Raw genomic sequence first — 17079 nt, 5'->3', positions numbered from 1 at the left:
TCTGACCCAGACATTATCACTGAGTGAAGGAAAGGTGGAAAATTGGGAGAAGTCCAGAGATGGAAGCAATCCCCATACACAACCAATTACACATCATACCATTCAGAAAACCATGTGTAATTATCAAAAATAACATTCCCAATCAAGTAACAAGGAATACCATTATTCCTGCTTTACCCTGTCTAACACTAAGTAGCATAGTCCTACACCATAAACACTAATGATCTGAAGAACTACAGTCTTTCAGAAAAACCTGAGAACAAATACATACTGGGAATCCCAAATATGTGACCCTAGAAATCAAAGGTATATAAGGTTAAATCAGTTAGGATTGGGTAAGATAAACCTGATCAGTACACCCACTTGAGCTCTTTATAACGTCCAAGAGTCCACACAGCCATTAGTGAAGAAGCCGGAATGGTGGGATCTTTTTCCCTCAGTCATTCTCACGTTGAGTACAAGGGGCAACTTCAACCCACACCAGACTTCAGCAAATTGAGTACGTTGATTTCTGACAGCTACTGAGACATCTGGGTAAAAGGAGACCCGATTGTTGTACAGCACCTCACCCTTTTAAGGCGAATAGCCTCGAGTATGGCATCTCTGTCACGGTAATGCAACAGTCGAGCCAATAATTGCCTAGGAGGGCTACCAGGAGGGCCTGGTCTTGCGGGAACACGATGTGCTCTCTCAGTGGTAAAGAACGGTGAGAAGACTTCTGCAGCCAACAGATCTTTTAACCAGTTTTCGTTGAAGGATACGGCATTAGTTCTTTGGTTTTTCTCCGGCAGGCCCATTATCCTGATGTTAGTTCTCTTGAGCTGATTTTCAAAATCATCTGCTCTTTCACTAGAAGCAATTCTGTAATTTGAGCCGGCATAGGCCTCTGAGTTTTCTCTACATCCGAGATTCTGCACTTGTCTGATGTGCTCTCTGTGATTCTGAAACACGACTAGCAGAAAACTAAGGTCCTGCCTAAGTTTGTCCACTTTAGTTACCAACATGGCTTGTCAGGTGTTGATTGCTGACAGAATCTGGGCAAATTTCTGGTCAATGTTGGTAGAGGAGCAAGAGGATCTTTGAGGAGAATGCGGTTGGGAAGAAGTTAAGAATTCATCGTCTACAGGCAGAAGGAGGCTTGGAACCATGCAAATCATCCAGGATCCTGGAGTATTGCCCCAGTTTGTTTAGCAGCAGCAGATCTATGCATCAGCGCGCTGGCTGAAGTGGAGGAGTTATCCGCAGCAATAGTCTATTGTTCTGGGGAAATCCCATCATTAGAATCAGTATCTGATTAACAAGACTGGTCAAATTGGGAGGACTTCCCCTTTAGTTTTTTTTTTTTTTCTTTGTATTTTCCATAGCAATGTCAGCTGTCTCCTAAATTTAACCAATAAAAACTGAGACCAGCTTCAGCAATATATTAATGGCTGAGTAGATTGTTTAATATATAGGCTGTGCTACTGTTAGACACCAGCAGGTGGCAGTATTAAACAAGAATCCAGAAAATCCAGCACAGAGAAAATTGCCTGTAAGAACGTCCATAAACTGAAGACAGACAGAGGCATTTCCACTGTTCAAAGCTGTACTGTCTGCAGCCACAGATCAGGATCACTGCTGAAGAAGGACGCTGTACCTGCACTGTTGAACCACTGTGCAATATGGATTAGGAGAAGCACTAGGTCCTTCTTTATACAGGGCTCCACGTGATGAGAGGCACTTCACCCAGCTTTTCCTAAGTATTTGTGATGTGAATACACCACAGCACCCTGGTTTTCACCCTCACCATTCTCCTCCACCTTTCAGTCTCTCACCAGGTTGCAGGAGCAGCTACTACACACTTGAGTGAACAGAATCCACAAAGCTCAGCAGCAGTGTAGGCCTCAGCACAAAAACACTGAGCTGTGAGGAAGCACCACTCCAAAACTGCTGCTGCAGGTTATTCCTGAAGTGAAGCTCTACTGATTCCTCCGTTCCAGTGACAGATTAGTCAGGGTGCAGGTTTATCTCAGGGTGGAGGGTCGAGAGATGCTTCCTTTCAGGCAGCTATCAGACCACACACCCCACTCCTGCATTCTTAATGCTCTATCTACTTAGGAAAATGGTACATAAGGCTGCTTATTTTAGTAGGGTTTTTTTTGACTGGATATGATCCTTTATTTAAAAGATTATTCCCATCATATGAACCAATAGTGTATTGTAGGATATACCATTTGATATACCATTACTTGATTTTTGGGGATCTGATCCCTATGGTTAAGTTCCCACGATGAGTTTTTGACTCTGCTTGACCCAGCAAATAGTATGGGACTTACAGAAATCTCCTGCCCTCTGTGTGTTTTTTTTACGCTGCAGAAACTGACTGGTGGACTTTCAAAAAGTGCAACATGTAAATTTTTCTTGCAAGTACTCTATTTTACCTGCAGAATTTTACCATAGAATTGTATTAGAGGCAGAAAATCCGCACGTAAAAAACCTATGCATTTTTTGTGATTTTTCTGCTGCACAAATACACAATTGCCATAACTCCTGATGTGTCACAGTGCCTTGAGACTGTGGGCGCTAACCAGTTCCCTAGAACTAGGGGCCCCCTAGTCTATCCCTGTCCCCCAGATTACTCCTAAAGGTGGAGACGCCGGGTTTTCATGCCTTGCTTGCTATGCTCCTAAATCAACCCTTATCTATCCCCTCCCCCACACAGAGATAGAATAGGAATAAATGAAAATAACAATCTTACAAAATATACCCACCAGACAGAGTGAAACTCAGGGGAGATGAAGAAGGAGAAACCAAACAGGAGAGGATGAGGATGTGCACACTCCAAAACTCCAAGCAACAATTTCCTGAACAAATCTCACAACCATGAACTACACATCCAACTCCAAACCAGACAGTAAGAACTAACATTGGCAACTCCTAAGTGCCAGAGGCGAGCATATATAGCAGAGGGGAGTGGCCAACACTGAACAGCTGAGACAGTCCAGGTATGAAAGTTCCAGTAGCTTCAACTGAACAGATTAATCCTTGCACTGCCATCAAGGAAAAAACCTGCTTAATGAGCTGGTGAAGTACTTCTAACCAGTGCAGGAGTTTGTGAAACCAGACACTGATCTTCTGGCCTCAATTGTGGTATCCCCGTGACACTTGAGTTGTGGAATCCGCTTTGTTAGCTGTGTTATTCTGTTTCCATAACTCCCTATCATTTCTGTAGAAGTTACACAAAAACAGTAGCGCATCTCCACTTGGCAGTTTTAATTACACCACTGTTGGTGGACCTGGTAATTAACCTTAACTTCTATGGAGTTTAAACGTAAAGGGCCACATGTTGCCTTTTGGCTAGGATTCCTTTATTTCCGCTAATGAAAAATTAGTAATGCCAAACCATTAGCGGGGACCTGTAATTAGATTTAACTGTGCTAGTACCATATATTCTAAAATAGATATACTAGACCATGTGAAGCTGCTGTACTTACCATTGTCAAAGTAAGTAAACCAGCATTATCAGCTCGAAGACCTTTTTAAGGGAAATGGCCTCAACTTTCACATCACCCGCCCCAAATTCAAAAGGCATTTGCTCCGCACCGGAGCAGCATTTTGGGAACATGAAGTATCGACTCTTATAATTTAGAAGCCACAGTTCCTTATAAACTGTTTTGGGTGGGTAAACGTTGCTGCCAGGTGCCCTTCAACACAAATGCATAATCCTAAAAAAAAATAAAAAAAATAAAAATCACAAGGTACCACGCGGAACCTCCATGCTGTTGACCATATCTCCGAAGGATAAACTGTGAAGGTGCCCTTATTACTCCAGATCAGTGCCCAGCTGCAAGGATCCACAATCCAACTTTATTAAGTCATTATTGCAACATGTTGGGTATAATTCAGAATTGATGGTTTTACATCGTTTTTTTTTCTATTAGGAGGCACCTTATTGTAATTTTCAGTCAATTAAAAAGGGGTTATTTAAAAATGGAAATCTTCAATGCCAGATGCCACAGGTGCATCTATTTACCTGGTGTTCCAAAAGCTAGAAGGAGAATAAAAGAAAAGTGTCAGCCAGGAGCAGTGTATATGAAAAGGAGCTCCGAAAACTAGTTATTACCGAAATAAGCCATTGAAATGAACAAATCTCAATGAGTAGCAAGTAACTAAGGGACAAATCTGCTTTATTTGTTCAGTTTCCGTGTAATAAGATTTTTTTTTTCTCCTAATCTCAGCTTTTCCCTGTATTGTATACCTGGGTCACATTAACTGCTGCTTCAAGGTCAGCAGAGAAAATAGTTATTTTGTATCTTCTGAAATATTATAAGGTCAAGATGAACATTAGCTCTGCATGGTAAAATTTTGATTTGAGTAAAAAAAAAAAAGTAAAAAAAATGGTGAACTTACAGTATTCGTTGTTTATCAAGATTCCAGGTTCGCTCTCCTACATTTTTCCAGAAGAGTCGAGACCAGCACTGGTACATCTCTCAGCTGGAGGCAGCACAGACTAGTTATGTGCAGCAGATAAACAACCTAAAAGAAGTAAGCAATATTCCTGGACAGTTTTTGTGTATTATAATATGGTTATAAAGTGATTAGAATGTCACTATACAGCGTCGCTAAATTATGCCGCCATACAGTGCACATTTGTATAAATGAAGTCACTATAAAGTCGTTGCCCCTATTCAGTGCCCATCACACACCGGAAAGAGAATTTGTCACCAGGTTTTTGCTACCCCATTGGAGAGCAGCATGATATAGGTGTAGAGACCATGATTCCAGCAATGTATCACTTACTAAGGTGCTTGCTGCCAATTTGATAAAATAATTGTTTTATCTGCTGCCGATCTACCAGTTCTCTGAATGTTGACCTCTGCTTGACAGCTTTCTGCGTATGCAGTGTTAAAGGGTTAATCAGTGGTGACGGCGGGGTTATAAAGAGCTCATGAATATGCTTGACTACATGACTGCAGGTTTACTAGCCCTCTAATGTTCTCCTGCTGATAAAACCAATTTATAAAGACTAAGTTAAGCAGCCTTATAAGTGATACATTGCAGGAATCAGGGTCTCTATCTCTAAATTATAAGGCTCTCCAATTAGGTGGAAAAAATATGAACGATTCCCTTTTAACCAATTGGCTACAAATCTGCTTATATTCTTTGGCTACAAATCTGCTTATATTCTTTGAGTCCACAAAGGAAAAACAGTTTGACATTCAAGATTGTTATGAAATGAAAATTCACCCATGATTAAAGAGGTGTTTCCAAGTTCGGCACTCATTCCCTATCTATGGAATAAGACATGGCTTCTTAATCTCTGGGGTTCAGAACGCTGAAGAGCCCCAAGTGACAGGAGCGTAGGTAGATCTGCACCTCCACTCTATTCATTCTTAATGGGACCCCCGGAGACTTTCATGGGCTGTGCTCTGCTAGTCTTCAACACTCCAATAACATTGAATGAAGCTGTAGTCCGTATGATCGACCCCTGCTCCATTCACACGGGGCTGTTCAGACCCCAAATCTAACGATTGGTGAGGGTCTCAGCGGTCAGACCCAGCAATCTCGGAAGTCATCCTCTATCATATGGATAAGGGGATAACTTTCAAACTTGAGAATATCCCTTTTAAGTTACGCTATCATATTAAATAACATAGCCGGTCAGGTAATGCCTTAATATCCTAGATAATTATTACATGTTACAACACAATTGTATGTAATTTAAAAATGGCAGAAAACCCCCACACCATATATTTATGGCCATTTACATCTTGTACATTAGTGGCATTTTCACACGACATGCCATCAATGTATAATGGAGATGGGTACTTCCAAAGCGACACCATTTTCAGTGGACAGTTGGTTGGAATGTCCATACAAATGAATGGTAATTCCCCCTACCTCTCCACTGACACCAGCACATGTCAGAGCCTCGATCTTAAAACGGATGTAGGTCCTATTGGCAGGACTCACATCTACAGTACATTCATGGCAAATCCAGTGGATATGTCAGAAAAGTATGATATGGAATACCGGTTTAATAAGATACAGATTACATTGTTTTTTTATATTTGCATTTTCTGTGTTCTGATATAGAGACTTGCCATTGAACTGTCCCGAAACCAGAAATCTAGGGGTATATCTCCTCCAGACACTCATCTCAGCCCCCAGAATGATGAAAGTCCAGAAGCCAGGTCCAAAAAGACAGAAGCAAATCTAGAAAACATTCCTTCTATACCTACTCCGAGGGAGGCCGAGGAGGATGAAGATAAAATCCTTCATGATGTCTTTAATGTAAGCACCTCTATTTTCATTTCCAGTTAAGGAAACTTGTAGTGTATTTATGAGGACTTTTCCATAAAATCATGTATGTTTAATTCTTCTGTCTCTCGAAGTCAAAACTTTGTTATAGTAAATCTGTCATTTGGAATTTTGTTACCTGATCTGAGAGCAGCATGATGTAGGGGCAGAGACCCTGATTCCAGCAATGTTTGACTGGATGTTTTTATTTTGATAAAATCACGGTTTTATCTACTTGATGTCTGCCAGTTCTCTGAATGCTGAGCTCTGACAACCACCTGCCTGTTGGTTCTTAGGCCCATAGTAAAACAACAATTAAATAGTCCTGAATTACCCCTTTAAATAGAGGGTTGTTACTTTCTTACAATATACCATTGGGGCTTTTTTTCTTTTCTCTGTCACAATTTCACTGCTGGCCCAGTGGACCAGGAAGCTTCACTTGTGCATTTATTCCAAGACAACAAAATGCTTCATCCCCTCTTTGCGTAGGTGTATGAAAGTGAATAGCTTTTTGGCTCCACTTATCACCTAAGCCAGCCCCCTTCTCTACCAGCCATGACAAGAGGGAAATTGACTTGGCTAATAAACTGAACCTCGCCGCGGGGGAAGGGGGAGAGAGGAAGCTGCTGTTCATCTCCTGCAGAGATTCAGGTGTTGCTGAAATTAGGCCAATGGAGTAATATTTACTATTAAACATTAAAATGTATGCATGTATGTTGGGCGTCTTGGTTTATTCATGTTTTTAGCTATTCGCATTGCTTAAAGGTTGACAGTCCATTCACTTGATATTTGTGCTAGCAGCAAGATCTCTCTGATGGGGATTTGGATGTGGACCTGGCTGGGGAAGATGAAGTAAACCATTTAGAAGGAAGCTGTTCCTCTGCCAGCTCCACTGCCACCAGCAACACAGAAGAAAATGATATTGATGAAGAGACCATGTAAGTATGAAGCCTTTTATCATGTCTTCGTTAACAGGGTTTACATAGTATTCTGGTTATAAGAAGATCTACTAATGTCTGTACCCAGTTCCTTCTTTTTCAAGTATTTTTACAAATGGACACTGTTTGTAGATGTGCTCATCTTCTGGTAGTTGCTAGGCAGGAATTCAATAAAATCAAATATTTTATTCCAAGAAGGTTTAAATCCTACATCGGTATAGAATATAAAAAAGTTAGGCATGGGAGTATGTATTAAGACACGTGTGGTCATTGCAAATGAGTGTCACGTGATTTAGACCTTACAAATGACTACGTGACATTCATTACGTGTGGAAGAAAAGGGATTCTGGAATCTAAATAGGAAAGGATTCTTTACAGTCAGAGCAGTTGGACTGTTAAATGCTCTTCCACAAGAGGTAGTAATGGCAGACATTATAACAGTATTTTAAAAAAGGGCCGGATGCTTTTCTCACAACAAATGGCATTGTGAGTTATAGATAATCTAGCGATGGTGAAAGGTTGGAGTTCATAGACCCATGTATTTTTTCAACCTAGTTACATGTTTTGAACCTGTTTCTCCCTGGTTCTTAATCCTAGCAAGGCAGAAACTGGTTCAAAACTTGAAATATGCCCATACTCCCATTCCTGACATTTTTTTTTTCTACTAACTTTTTTTGCATCATTTACTGATTGACTAAATCAAATATTTATTCCAAAAATGTTTCAGTCAAATTCCTTTGTGTGCTATATCACCTACTTCTTTGAGCAGTTTCTTCCCTCCTTAAACCTTGCTTAGGTCTGGTGAAAATGATGTAGAGTATGGTAGCAATATGGATTTGGAAGAAGGAGAACTGATGGAGGATGCAGCTGCTTCTGCTGGCGCCTCGGGTAAGACTTGCAACATACCAAACGTGTAACTTTATCGAAAGTCTTAACGAGAGGAGTCCCTCTGCCAACGCACATTACAGACTGTTCCAATTTCAGCTTTTCACAGAGCAGCATGTGCCCTTTCATCACCTGAGAGTACAGTACCGATCAATTGGATCCACACAGAGTTGCCACTTCTGTACACTGTTTCTCACCGAGCTTTGTATTTTTCTCATTGTGTAGTTAGGTGACTATAAATAGGATCTCAGGACATGTCTGCCCCTTTTCTGGGGATTGTTTGTCAAACAAAAGCCTAAATCAGTAGGCAAGCAATTCTTCGCTTCCTCTTTGCTTACATATTCTAGAATGTTTTTATGTTTTGTGTTTAAAAGCTCCATAATCTCTGCATATTCATACACTTGAGGTTCAAGATACATCAGGAGCACTAAAATATCTTTACACACTTCAGAGAACAACCTTCTAGTAAGAAGTGCGGCCTCTGTACTTGGGTAATGTAGTAATGTGGCAGAAGATTGTATTTTTGTGCTTTCTTCTATATTTTCACCAAAAACAATGAAGACATTTTTTTAGCATGCATCTCGTCATTCTGAAGGGCTAAAGTTGCACATATGTAGTTTATAAACTCTCTGCCATGTTGAACATTTTGATTAAACTCTTATTCTCTTATCTTTTCTGTGTATACCCTTTTTTCTTTTCAGCAAGCAGCCATGTCTATGGTAGCAGTAGAGCCTCAAGACGCCCGGGAAACAACTTAAGTGCCTCCAGCAGTAGTAGTTTATTGGACTTGGATCCTCTTATTCTTATTCATTTACTGGACCTAAAAGATAGAAACAGTGTGGAAAATCTTTGGAGTCTGCAACCAAGGCCTCCTTCATCAATCTTCCAGTCTTCAGGTATCTTGTACAAGAAAGTTTTGGATTGCTGTGTATTATTGAAAGAAATACTTTAACCCCTTAAGGACCCTGGGATTTTCCGTTTTTGCATTTTCGTTTTTTGCTCCCCTTGTTCCCAGAGCCATAGCGTTTTTATTTTTTGGTCAGTATGGCCATGTGAGGACTTATTTTTTGTGGGACGAGTTGTATTTTGAACGACATTACTGGTTTTACCATATAGTGTACTGGAAAACAGGAAAAAATTCCAAGTGTGGTAAAATTGCAAAAAAAAAGTGCAATACCACAGTTGTTTTTTTATTTATTTTTTTTTACACGCTCACTGAATGCTAAAACTGACCTGCAATTCTTATTCTCCAGGTCATTACGAGTTCGTAGATACCAAACATGTATAGGTTCTTTTTTATTTAAGTGGTGCAAAAAAAAATTCCAAAATTTGGTAAAAAAAAAAAAAAAAAAAAATGGCGCCATTTTCCAAGACCCGTAGCGTCTCCATTTTTCGGGATCTGGGGCCGGGTGAGGGCTTTTTTTTTTGCGCGCCGAGCTGAAGTTTTTATTGATACCATTTTGGGGTAGATCCAATGTTTTGATCGCCCGTTATTGCATTTTATTGAAATGTTGTGGCGACCAAAAAATGTAATTCTGGCGTTAAGAATTTTTTTCTCGTTACGCCGTTTACCGTTCAGATTAATTCTTTTTTTATATTGATAGATCGTGCGATTCCATATATGTGTATGTGGGGTTTTTTTTTATCTTACTTTGAACTGGGCGAAAGGGGGGTGATTTAAAAAAATTTTTTTTTTTTTTTTTTTTTTTTTTTTTTTTTAATATATATTTTTAAACAATTTTTTTTACACTTTTTGCTTGCTTCTATAGTCTATGTGGATAAGCAAAATTTGATGACAAATCAAAATAGACTTAAAAACGAAAGACCATCAAAAAAATGGCACACAATTCAGAGAATAACATTCAAATACTAAAGCCACTAATAAATGGCAAATTACTCCAGAAAACTGGAGAAACTGCAGTGATGAATCTGGGCCGTAGTTTTGTTCATTTTTCTTTATTATAATGTATACAGTGCTCAGCGTAAATGAGTAAACCCCCCTTTTAAAAGTAAGATTTTAGTCAATATCTCTCTAAATAAAAGAATTTACAAACTTTTGACAAGATTGAGTTTCTTAGAACATTTTTTAACCCATAACATGAAATTTAAGGTTGATATAACTTTCATTACTAAATCTTCAGTTTTACTCAAATTAGATGATACAAAAATGAATACACCCCACATCAAAACCTACTAAATCTAGTATTTTGCATGACCTCCAGGATTTTTAAGAGAAGCACCGAGTCTTCTAGGCATGGAATGAACAAGTCGGCGATATATTGCAAGATCAAACTTATTCCATTCTTCAAAAACGACCTCTTTTAGTTCCTGGATGCTGGATGGAGAGTGATGCTCAACTTTTCTCTTCAGAATTCCCCACAGGTTTTCTATGGAGTTCAGATCTTGAGACAGACTTGGCCACTGAATCATTTTCATCCTGCCCTTCTTCAAAACTGCAACAGATATGTGTTTTCCAACATGACCATATACACACACACACACACAGACACACACACACACACACACACACACACACACACACACACACACACACCTATAATATAACAAGCCAAGTGTCCCTCTGTCTGAAGCCTCTATAGACTGCTCATTCGCGACGCGCAGTCTGGCTCCAGGTAAGAGGAGTGTATGGCGCCGGAGATCGCGGTATGCGTAGACACTGAACGCATACCACGATCTCCGGCGCCATACTTACCTGACCGGGAGGAGCGTTGCCACGGTGCCTCTCTTCTGACCTGGAGTGGAGTGAATGCGTTGGAATCGGCACATGTGCATACCGCTATCCGGCGCCATTTTACTGAAGACACATTTGCAGTGTGTCTTCAGCAAAATGGCGCCGGACAGCGCGGTGTTCTGGCGCCGCACTCCTCCTCCGGCAGAACAGGACACAGCAGTGCTGGAGCACAGGGAAGAAAGGTAAGTATAAGTGTTTATTTTTTTTGTATGTGTGCAGAGGAGTACCTTGCATACCAGTATTGGGGGGTGAGGGGGCCACACATACCAGGACTAGGGGGTGAGGGGTACCATACATACCAGGACTAGGGGGTGAGGGGTACCATACATACCAGGACTAGGGGGTGAGGGGTACCATACATACCAGGACTAGGGGGTGAGGGGTACCATACATACCAGGACTAGGGGGTGAGGGGTACCATACATACCAGGACTAGGGGGTGAGGGGTACCATACATACCAGGACTAGGGGGTGAGGGGTACCATACATACCAGGACTGGGGGGTAAGGGGTACCATACATACCAAGACTGGGGGATGAGGGGTACTATACATACCAGGATTGGGGGGATGAGGGGACCATGCATACCAGGATTGGGGGGATGAGGGGACCATGCATACCAGGATGGATTGGGAGGATGAGGGGACCATGCATACCAGAATTGGGGGGGATAAGGGGACCACGCATACCAGGACTGGGGGGTGGGATGAGGGGATCACTCATGCCAGGATTGAAGGGGGGGGATGACGGGACCACGCATACCAGGATTGGGGGGGGGGGTGAGGGGACCACGAATACCAGGATTGAGGGGGTGCCGTGCATACCAGGAGTAGTGGTGAGAGGTGCCATGCTTACCAGGATTGGGGGTGAGGGGTGCCATGCGTACCAGGAGTAGTGGTGACTGGTGCCATGCGTACCAGAATTGGGCGGTGAGGGGTGCCATGCGTACCAGGATTAGGGATGAGAGCAGCACAAATACCAGGAAGTGGGTAGCACAAATACCAGGATAGCGGACTGTATACCAATAAAAATGCTCGCCACCCGGGTGTAGGACGGGCTTAATAGCTAGTGTATGTGTATATATATATATATATATATATATATATATATATATATATATATATATATATATATATATAATATATGCATATGTATGTATATATGTGTTACAGACCAAAAGTTTGGACACACCTTCTCATTTAAAGATTTTTCTGTATTTTCATGACTCTGAAAATTGTACATTCACACTGAAGGCATCAAAACTATGAATTAACACATGTGGAATTATATACTTAACAAAAAAGTGTGAAACAACTGAAAATATGTCTTATATTCTAGGTTCTTCAAAGTAGCCACCTTTTGCTTTGATGACTGCTTTGCACACTCTTGGCATTCTCTTGATGAGCTTCAAGAGGTAGTCACCGGAAATGGTCTTCCAACAATCTTGAAGGAGTTCCCAGAAATGCTTAGCACTTGTTGGCCCTTTTGCCTTCACTCTGCGGTCCAGCTCACCCCAAACCATCTCGATTGGGTTCAGGTCTGGTGACTGTGGAGGCCAGGTCATCTGGCGTAGCATCCCATCAGTCTCCTTCTTGGTCAAATAGCCCTTACACAGCCTGGAGGTGTGTTTGGGGTCATTGTCCTTTTGAAAAATAAATGATGGTCCAACTAAACGCAAACCAGATGGAATAGCATGCCACTGCAAGATGCTGTGGTAGCCATGCTGGTTCAGTATGCCTTCAATTTTGAAAAAATCCCCAACAGTGTCACCAGTAAAGTACCCCCACACCATCACACCTCCTCCTCCATGCTTCACGGTGGGAACCAGGCATGTAGAGTCCATCCGTTCACCTTTACTGCGTCGCAAAGACAGTGGTTGAAACCAAAGATCTCAAATTTGGACTCATCAGACCAAAGCACAGATTTCCACTGGTCTAATGTCCATTCCTTGTGTTCTTTAGCCCAAACAAGTCTCTTCTGCTTGTTGCCTGTCCTTAGCAGTGGTTTCCTAGCAGCTATTTTACCATGAAGGCCTGCTGCACAAAGTCTCCTCTTAACAGTTGTTGAAGAGATGTGTCTGCTGCTAGAACTCTGTGTGGCATTGACCTGGTCTCTAATCTGAGCTGCTGTTAACCTGAGATTTCTGAGGCTGGTGACTCGGATAAACTTATCCTCCGAAGCAGAGGTGACCCTTGGTCTTCCTTTCCTGGGGCGGTCCTCATGTGAGCCAGTTTCTTTGTAGCGCTTGATGGTTTTTGCAACTGCACTTGGGGACACATTCAAAGTTTTCCCAATTTTTCGCACTGACTGACCTTCATTTCTTAAAGTAATGATGGCCACTCTTTTTTTTTCTTTACTTAGCTGCTTTTTTCTTGCCACAATACGAATTCTAACAGTCTATTCAGTAGTACTATCAGCTGTGTATCCACCAGACTTCTGCATAACACAACTGATTTAAACAATTGCAATGGAAAAACAGATTATATAAATTTATACTTCTGTAGGGCATTAGCCTTAAATACCCACATAATGCAGAATATATCACTGTAAACTACAGTATCTGGACCGTCGGAACAACATGAAACAAAATCCGATAATAATTGTCCGACAAACCGGTCATATTTAAAAAAGAAACCTTTTATTGAAATATTAAAACATGATATGTGGTGGCACAAGAAAGAGCATCCACTACACAGCATAAGTGAATAAAAAGTATATAGTAATATATAACAGAGCCAAAGCGTTGTAGAAAAACCCAAAATCAGTTCTAATCCAAGAGGGTATGAAAATATCAGCGTATATAAGGTAACTAAATAGCTCATCCAATATGTGAAAAGTACCAAGAAATATTGGCAACAGTATTAAAGATACATATATAGAAGGTACAAAGGTTAAATGTGAAACCTGATAGATCTGAATATGCCAAAATAAATCAATGGTGTATGGGGTTCCCCTGAGGAAGGACGCAAACGAAACGCGCGTCGGGGTGAGATGTCCGCATACATAGCAGGAGTACAAGCTGAGCCAGATTCTCTAGCCCCCACTTTGATATAAGGTAAAAAACTCTATATATTCTGTATTAGCTTAGATATACACCATTGATTTATTTTGGCATATTCAGATCTATCAGGTTTCACATTTAACCTTTGTACCTTCTATATATGTATCTTTAATACTGTTGCCAATAATATTTCTTGGTACTTTTCACATATTGGATGAGCTATTTAGTTACCTTATATACTCTGATATTTTCATACCCTCTTGGATTAGAACTGATTTGGGGTTTTTCTACAACGCTTTGGCTCTGTTATATATTACTATATACTTTTTATTCACTTATGCTGTGTAGTGGATGCTCTTTCTTGTGCCACCACATATCATGTTTTAATATTTCAATAAAGGTTTCTTTTTTAAATATGACCGGTTTGTCGGACAATTATTATCGGATTTCAGCAGCAGAAGGGAAGGAAGGGAGACACAGATTCTCTACTTCGTGGGTAGGCGGAGCCCCATAGGATAGTCACCTCAGATTGGAAAATGACGACCGGCCCCTCCTGTATATAGGCTCCTCCTACTCCCATGTTCATCAGTCTTTTTATCTGAGGTCTCAGAGGATAGTCGCTGCTTCGGCAGCTCCTCAGAAGAGTTATTTTATATCCAGCGAGTCCTGGACCCCCCGTGGTCTAGAGGTCTCTGGGGGTCTCGGCGCTGCTGAGACCCCTGACCCTCCCCTGGCAGCTCTGTGTACCCCTTGAGGAGGTTCCCACTTATGCCTGCCGGCCCCGGGGGATACAGGGCGCTCCCTGGCGGAGGCGCACACCACACATCTGAGAGGGTCCCTGCGTGCTCCGCCATAGGGGGGAGCAAAGGGCCATGGCGCCACACATCCCTGAGGATCCCTGTGGCGTTCAGCCGGGTAAGTGCTCTTTGGTCTAAAGAGTATCTTTGACGGCTACGGCAAGTGTACTGCCTGTGTGTTTCTTGTCTATTTCAGACGCTGCCTTGACTGGGGAGCAGAGACGGAGGCCAGGAATTTTTATTTTTATTTTTTATTTGCGCATGCTTTTTCGTTTTTGCTTCCTGCCTTCATTGAGGCAGGAAGCTCCCTGTATTGGCACGCTTTTTCTTGCTTTTATTGACTTGCTTCCTGCCTTCATAGAGGTAGGAAGTTTTCTGCCCTCGTTTTTGTTGTTTGAATAAGCGCGGGCTTTGGCGGGGGGGCGTGGCCTAGTGGGGCGTGGCTTAGCGTCTCCTGGCTTCCTGCCGTCATTACTTAGGCAGGAAGCGCTTGGTTGAGCGTGCGCTGGCGGTCCCTGCTTCTCCCTCCGGCGTCCAGCGGCGCCTCCTGCTCTCTGCTCCCCGTCCGTCCACACACTTAGGAGGAGCGGTCGCCGCAGTACCGGTGAGTCCCCTCTGCCTCTGGCAGGGGTTCTTTGTCAGTGCTGTCTCTCCAGGCTACCTTTTAGGAGTCCTCGTGAGCACTGCCGCTTTCTCTCCTAAAGCTATTTACTTCACTGACCTTTTAGGCTGCGTAGTATTATAGTTGCTGTGATGTTAACCCCTTCTGAAAAAGTGGAGCTTTAGGGGAAACACATGGTGTTTAAGGGAGTTTCCCCCTATTGATTTTTTGCTTGGCATTTCTGGGGTAGCTCTTTTCTAAGGGTGAGCTTTAACCCTTCAGAGCCTGTCGCATATATATAAAAAAAAAAAAAAAAAGTGAGTTTTGAAAACAGGCTGTGCAGCTTTCACACTCTTTTGCCATCCTTGTTGTATATCCTGGCATCTGGTGTGGGTGGCATGTCGGATCAGGGGCCTGGGAGTGCGGATCGATCTCCTGATCCTTTTCAGGTTCAGTCGCATGCCTCTGATACACTCAGGCCTTCTACTACATCAAGTTCAACGCTCAGTGATGTTAAGGTGGAGGCGCTCACTCGCTCCATTGATAGTCTCTCTAGTCTCCTGGGACAGTGGGTGTCAGCTAGATCACACCCAATGCCACGAGGTAAAAAGCGCCGCAAGACTATGGTGGCGTTGTCTCCCTCGCAGAGCGCATCAGAGGCTTCGGATTCACCAACAGATTCGGTTGATGAAATTTCTGAGTCCGAAGAGGAGGATCAACAGGATCGCTCTGTTTCTCTTTCTGGTCGCGTAGATGGGCTTATTAAGGACATGCGGGAAGTATTAGAGCTGTCTGAAGAGCCGACAAGACCGTCTAGGTCGGGCCGTCTGTATCAGAAGACGCGCCGTGTTCGTTCTACATTACCTGCGCATGAGGAACTTAACGAAGCGGTGGAGAAGGAGCGTCAGTGTCCGGATAAACGCTTCCGAGGAACGCGTTTTTTTTGATGCCCTATATCCCTGTGCCAAGGAGATGGTTACTAATTGGGTTCCCTCTCCTGAGGTGGATATATCTCTGGCTCTCCCTTTAACAGGAAGCAGGGAAGACTTGGTCAGCTGAGACAATCTTCAGGATCCTTTGGACAGAAGATCGGAGTCAGCGGCGAAATCCATCTATGAAGCCGAGGGTCATGGTTTCCGAGCGGCCTTGGGGGCCATGTGGGCCGGTGAGGCTTCTCTGCGGTGGTTGGATCAGCTGCGTGCGGCGTGGCAGGATGGGACTTTGCGTTCAGAAGTGGAAAAGCTTTTTCAGCGAATGGAAGAAGCTATGTGTTATGGCAGAGATGCAGTACTGGACACTGATTCAATTCTGTCCAGGGCTCAGGCTTCGGCAGTCAATATTAGAAGAGCTCTGTGGCTTAAACAGTGGACCTGGGATGCAGTATCCAAACAGGGATTGCTTAGTCTGGCATATAAGGGCTTTCAGCTCTTTGGTTCAGATCTTTCGGAACTAATTGCCAAAGCTAAAGCTAAGGATGTTACTCTGCCTGGGAAAAAGGCAGTGGCATCCACAGCCAGCAGGACAGGGCCCGGCAGAGGTCTTCGGTCCTTTCGGGCCAGGGGACGATTCAGTCAGCCTTCTTGGAGATTGGGTTGTCCCTCATCCTCCGGCAGATCCGCCCAGAAATCTCGTACTCCTTGGAAGCAACGGTCCCGTCAGGACAGACGGGAGGTTGATAAAAAGTCCGCTAAGGCTGACTGATGCCAGGGATCCCCCCGAGGGCTCTCGGGTGGGAGGTCGTCTGCTACAATTCGGGTCGATCTGGGCATCCCACATAGCAGACGCCTGGGTGACACGGGTTATGTCGGCAGGCTATTTCATAGAGTT

At 42.8% G+C, this 17079-nt stretch overlaps 1 protein-coding gene across 3 annotated transcripts in view; it reads left to right on the top strand.

Moving 5' to 3' along the window:
* Nucleotides 1-17079, top strand: part of TRIM37 (tripartite motif containing 37) — a 146190-nt gene that overhangs the window by 62913 nt on the left and 66198 nt on the right. For 2 of the 3 annotated variants that reach the window (XM_073665372.1, XM_073665371.1), the window contains exons 14-18: nucleotides 4410-4524; nucleotides 6076-6273; nucleotides 7078-7217; nucleotides 8014-8105; nucleotides 8804-8998. In XM_073665372.1, the coding sequence (XP_073521473.1) occupies nucleotides 4410-4524; nucleotides 6076-6273; nucleotides 7078-7217; nucleotides 8014-8105; nucleotides 8804-8998 (740 nt within the window). The remainder of the gene's footprint in view (nucleotides 1-4409; nucleotides 4525-6075; nucleotides 6274-7077; nucleotides 7218-8013; nucleotides 8106-8803; nucleotides 8999-17079) is intronic. The other variant, XM_073665373.1, reaches the window with a different exon arrangement.

This window comes from Phyllobates terribilis, unplaced genomic scaffold, assembly GCF_046119375.1.
Source record: "Phyllobates terribilis strain yellow unplaced genomic scaffold, ASM4611937v1 Scaffold_2__4_contigs__length_985480577, whole genome shotgun sequence".
In the NCBI taxonomy this organism is placed as follows: domain Eukaryota; kingdom Metazoa; phylum Chordata; class Amphibia; order Anura; family Dendrobatidae; genus Phyllobates; species Phyllobates terribilis.
Note: the sequence above shows the minus strand (reverse complement) of the source record. Positions and strands in the feature narration are given on the sequence as shown.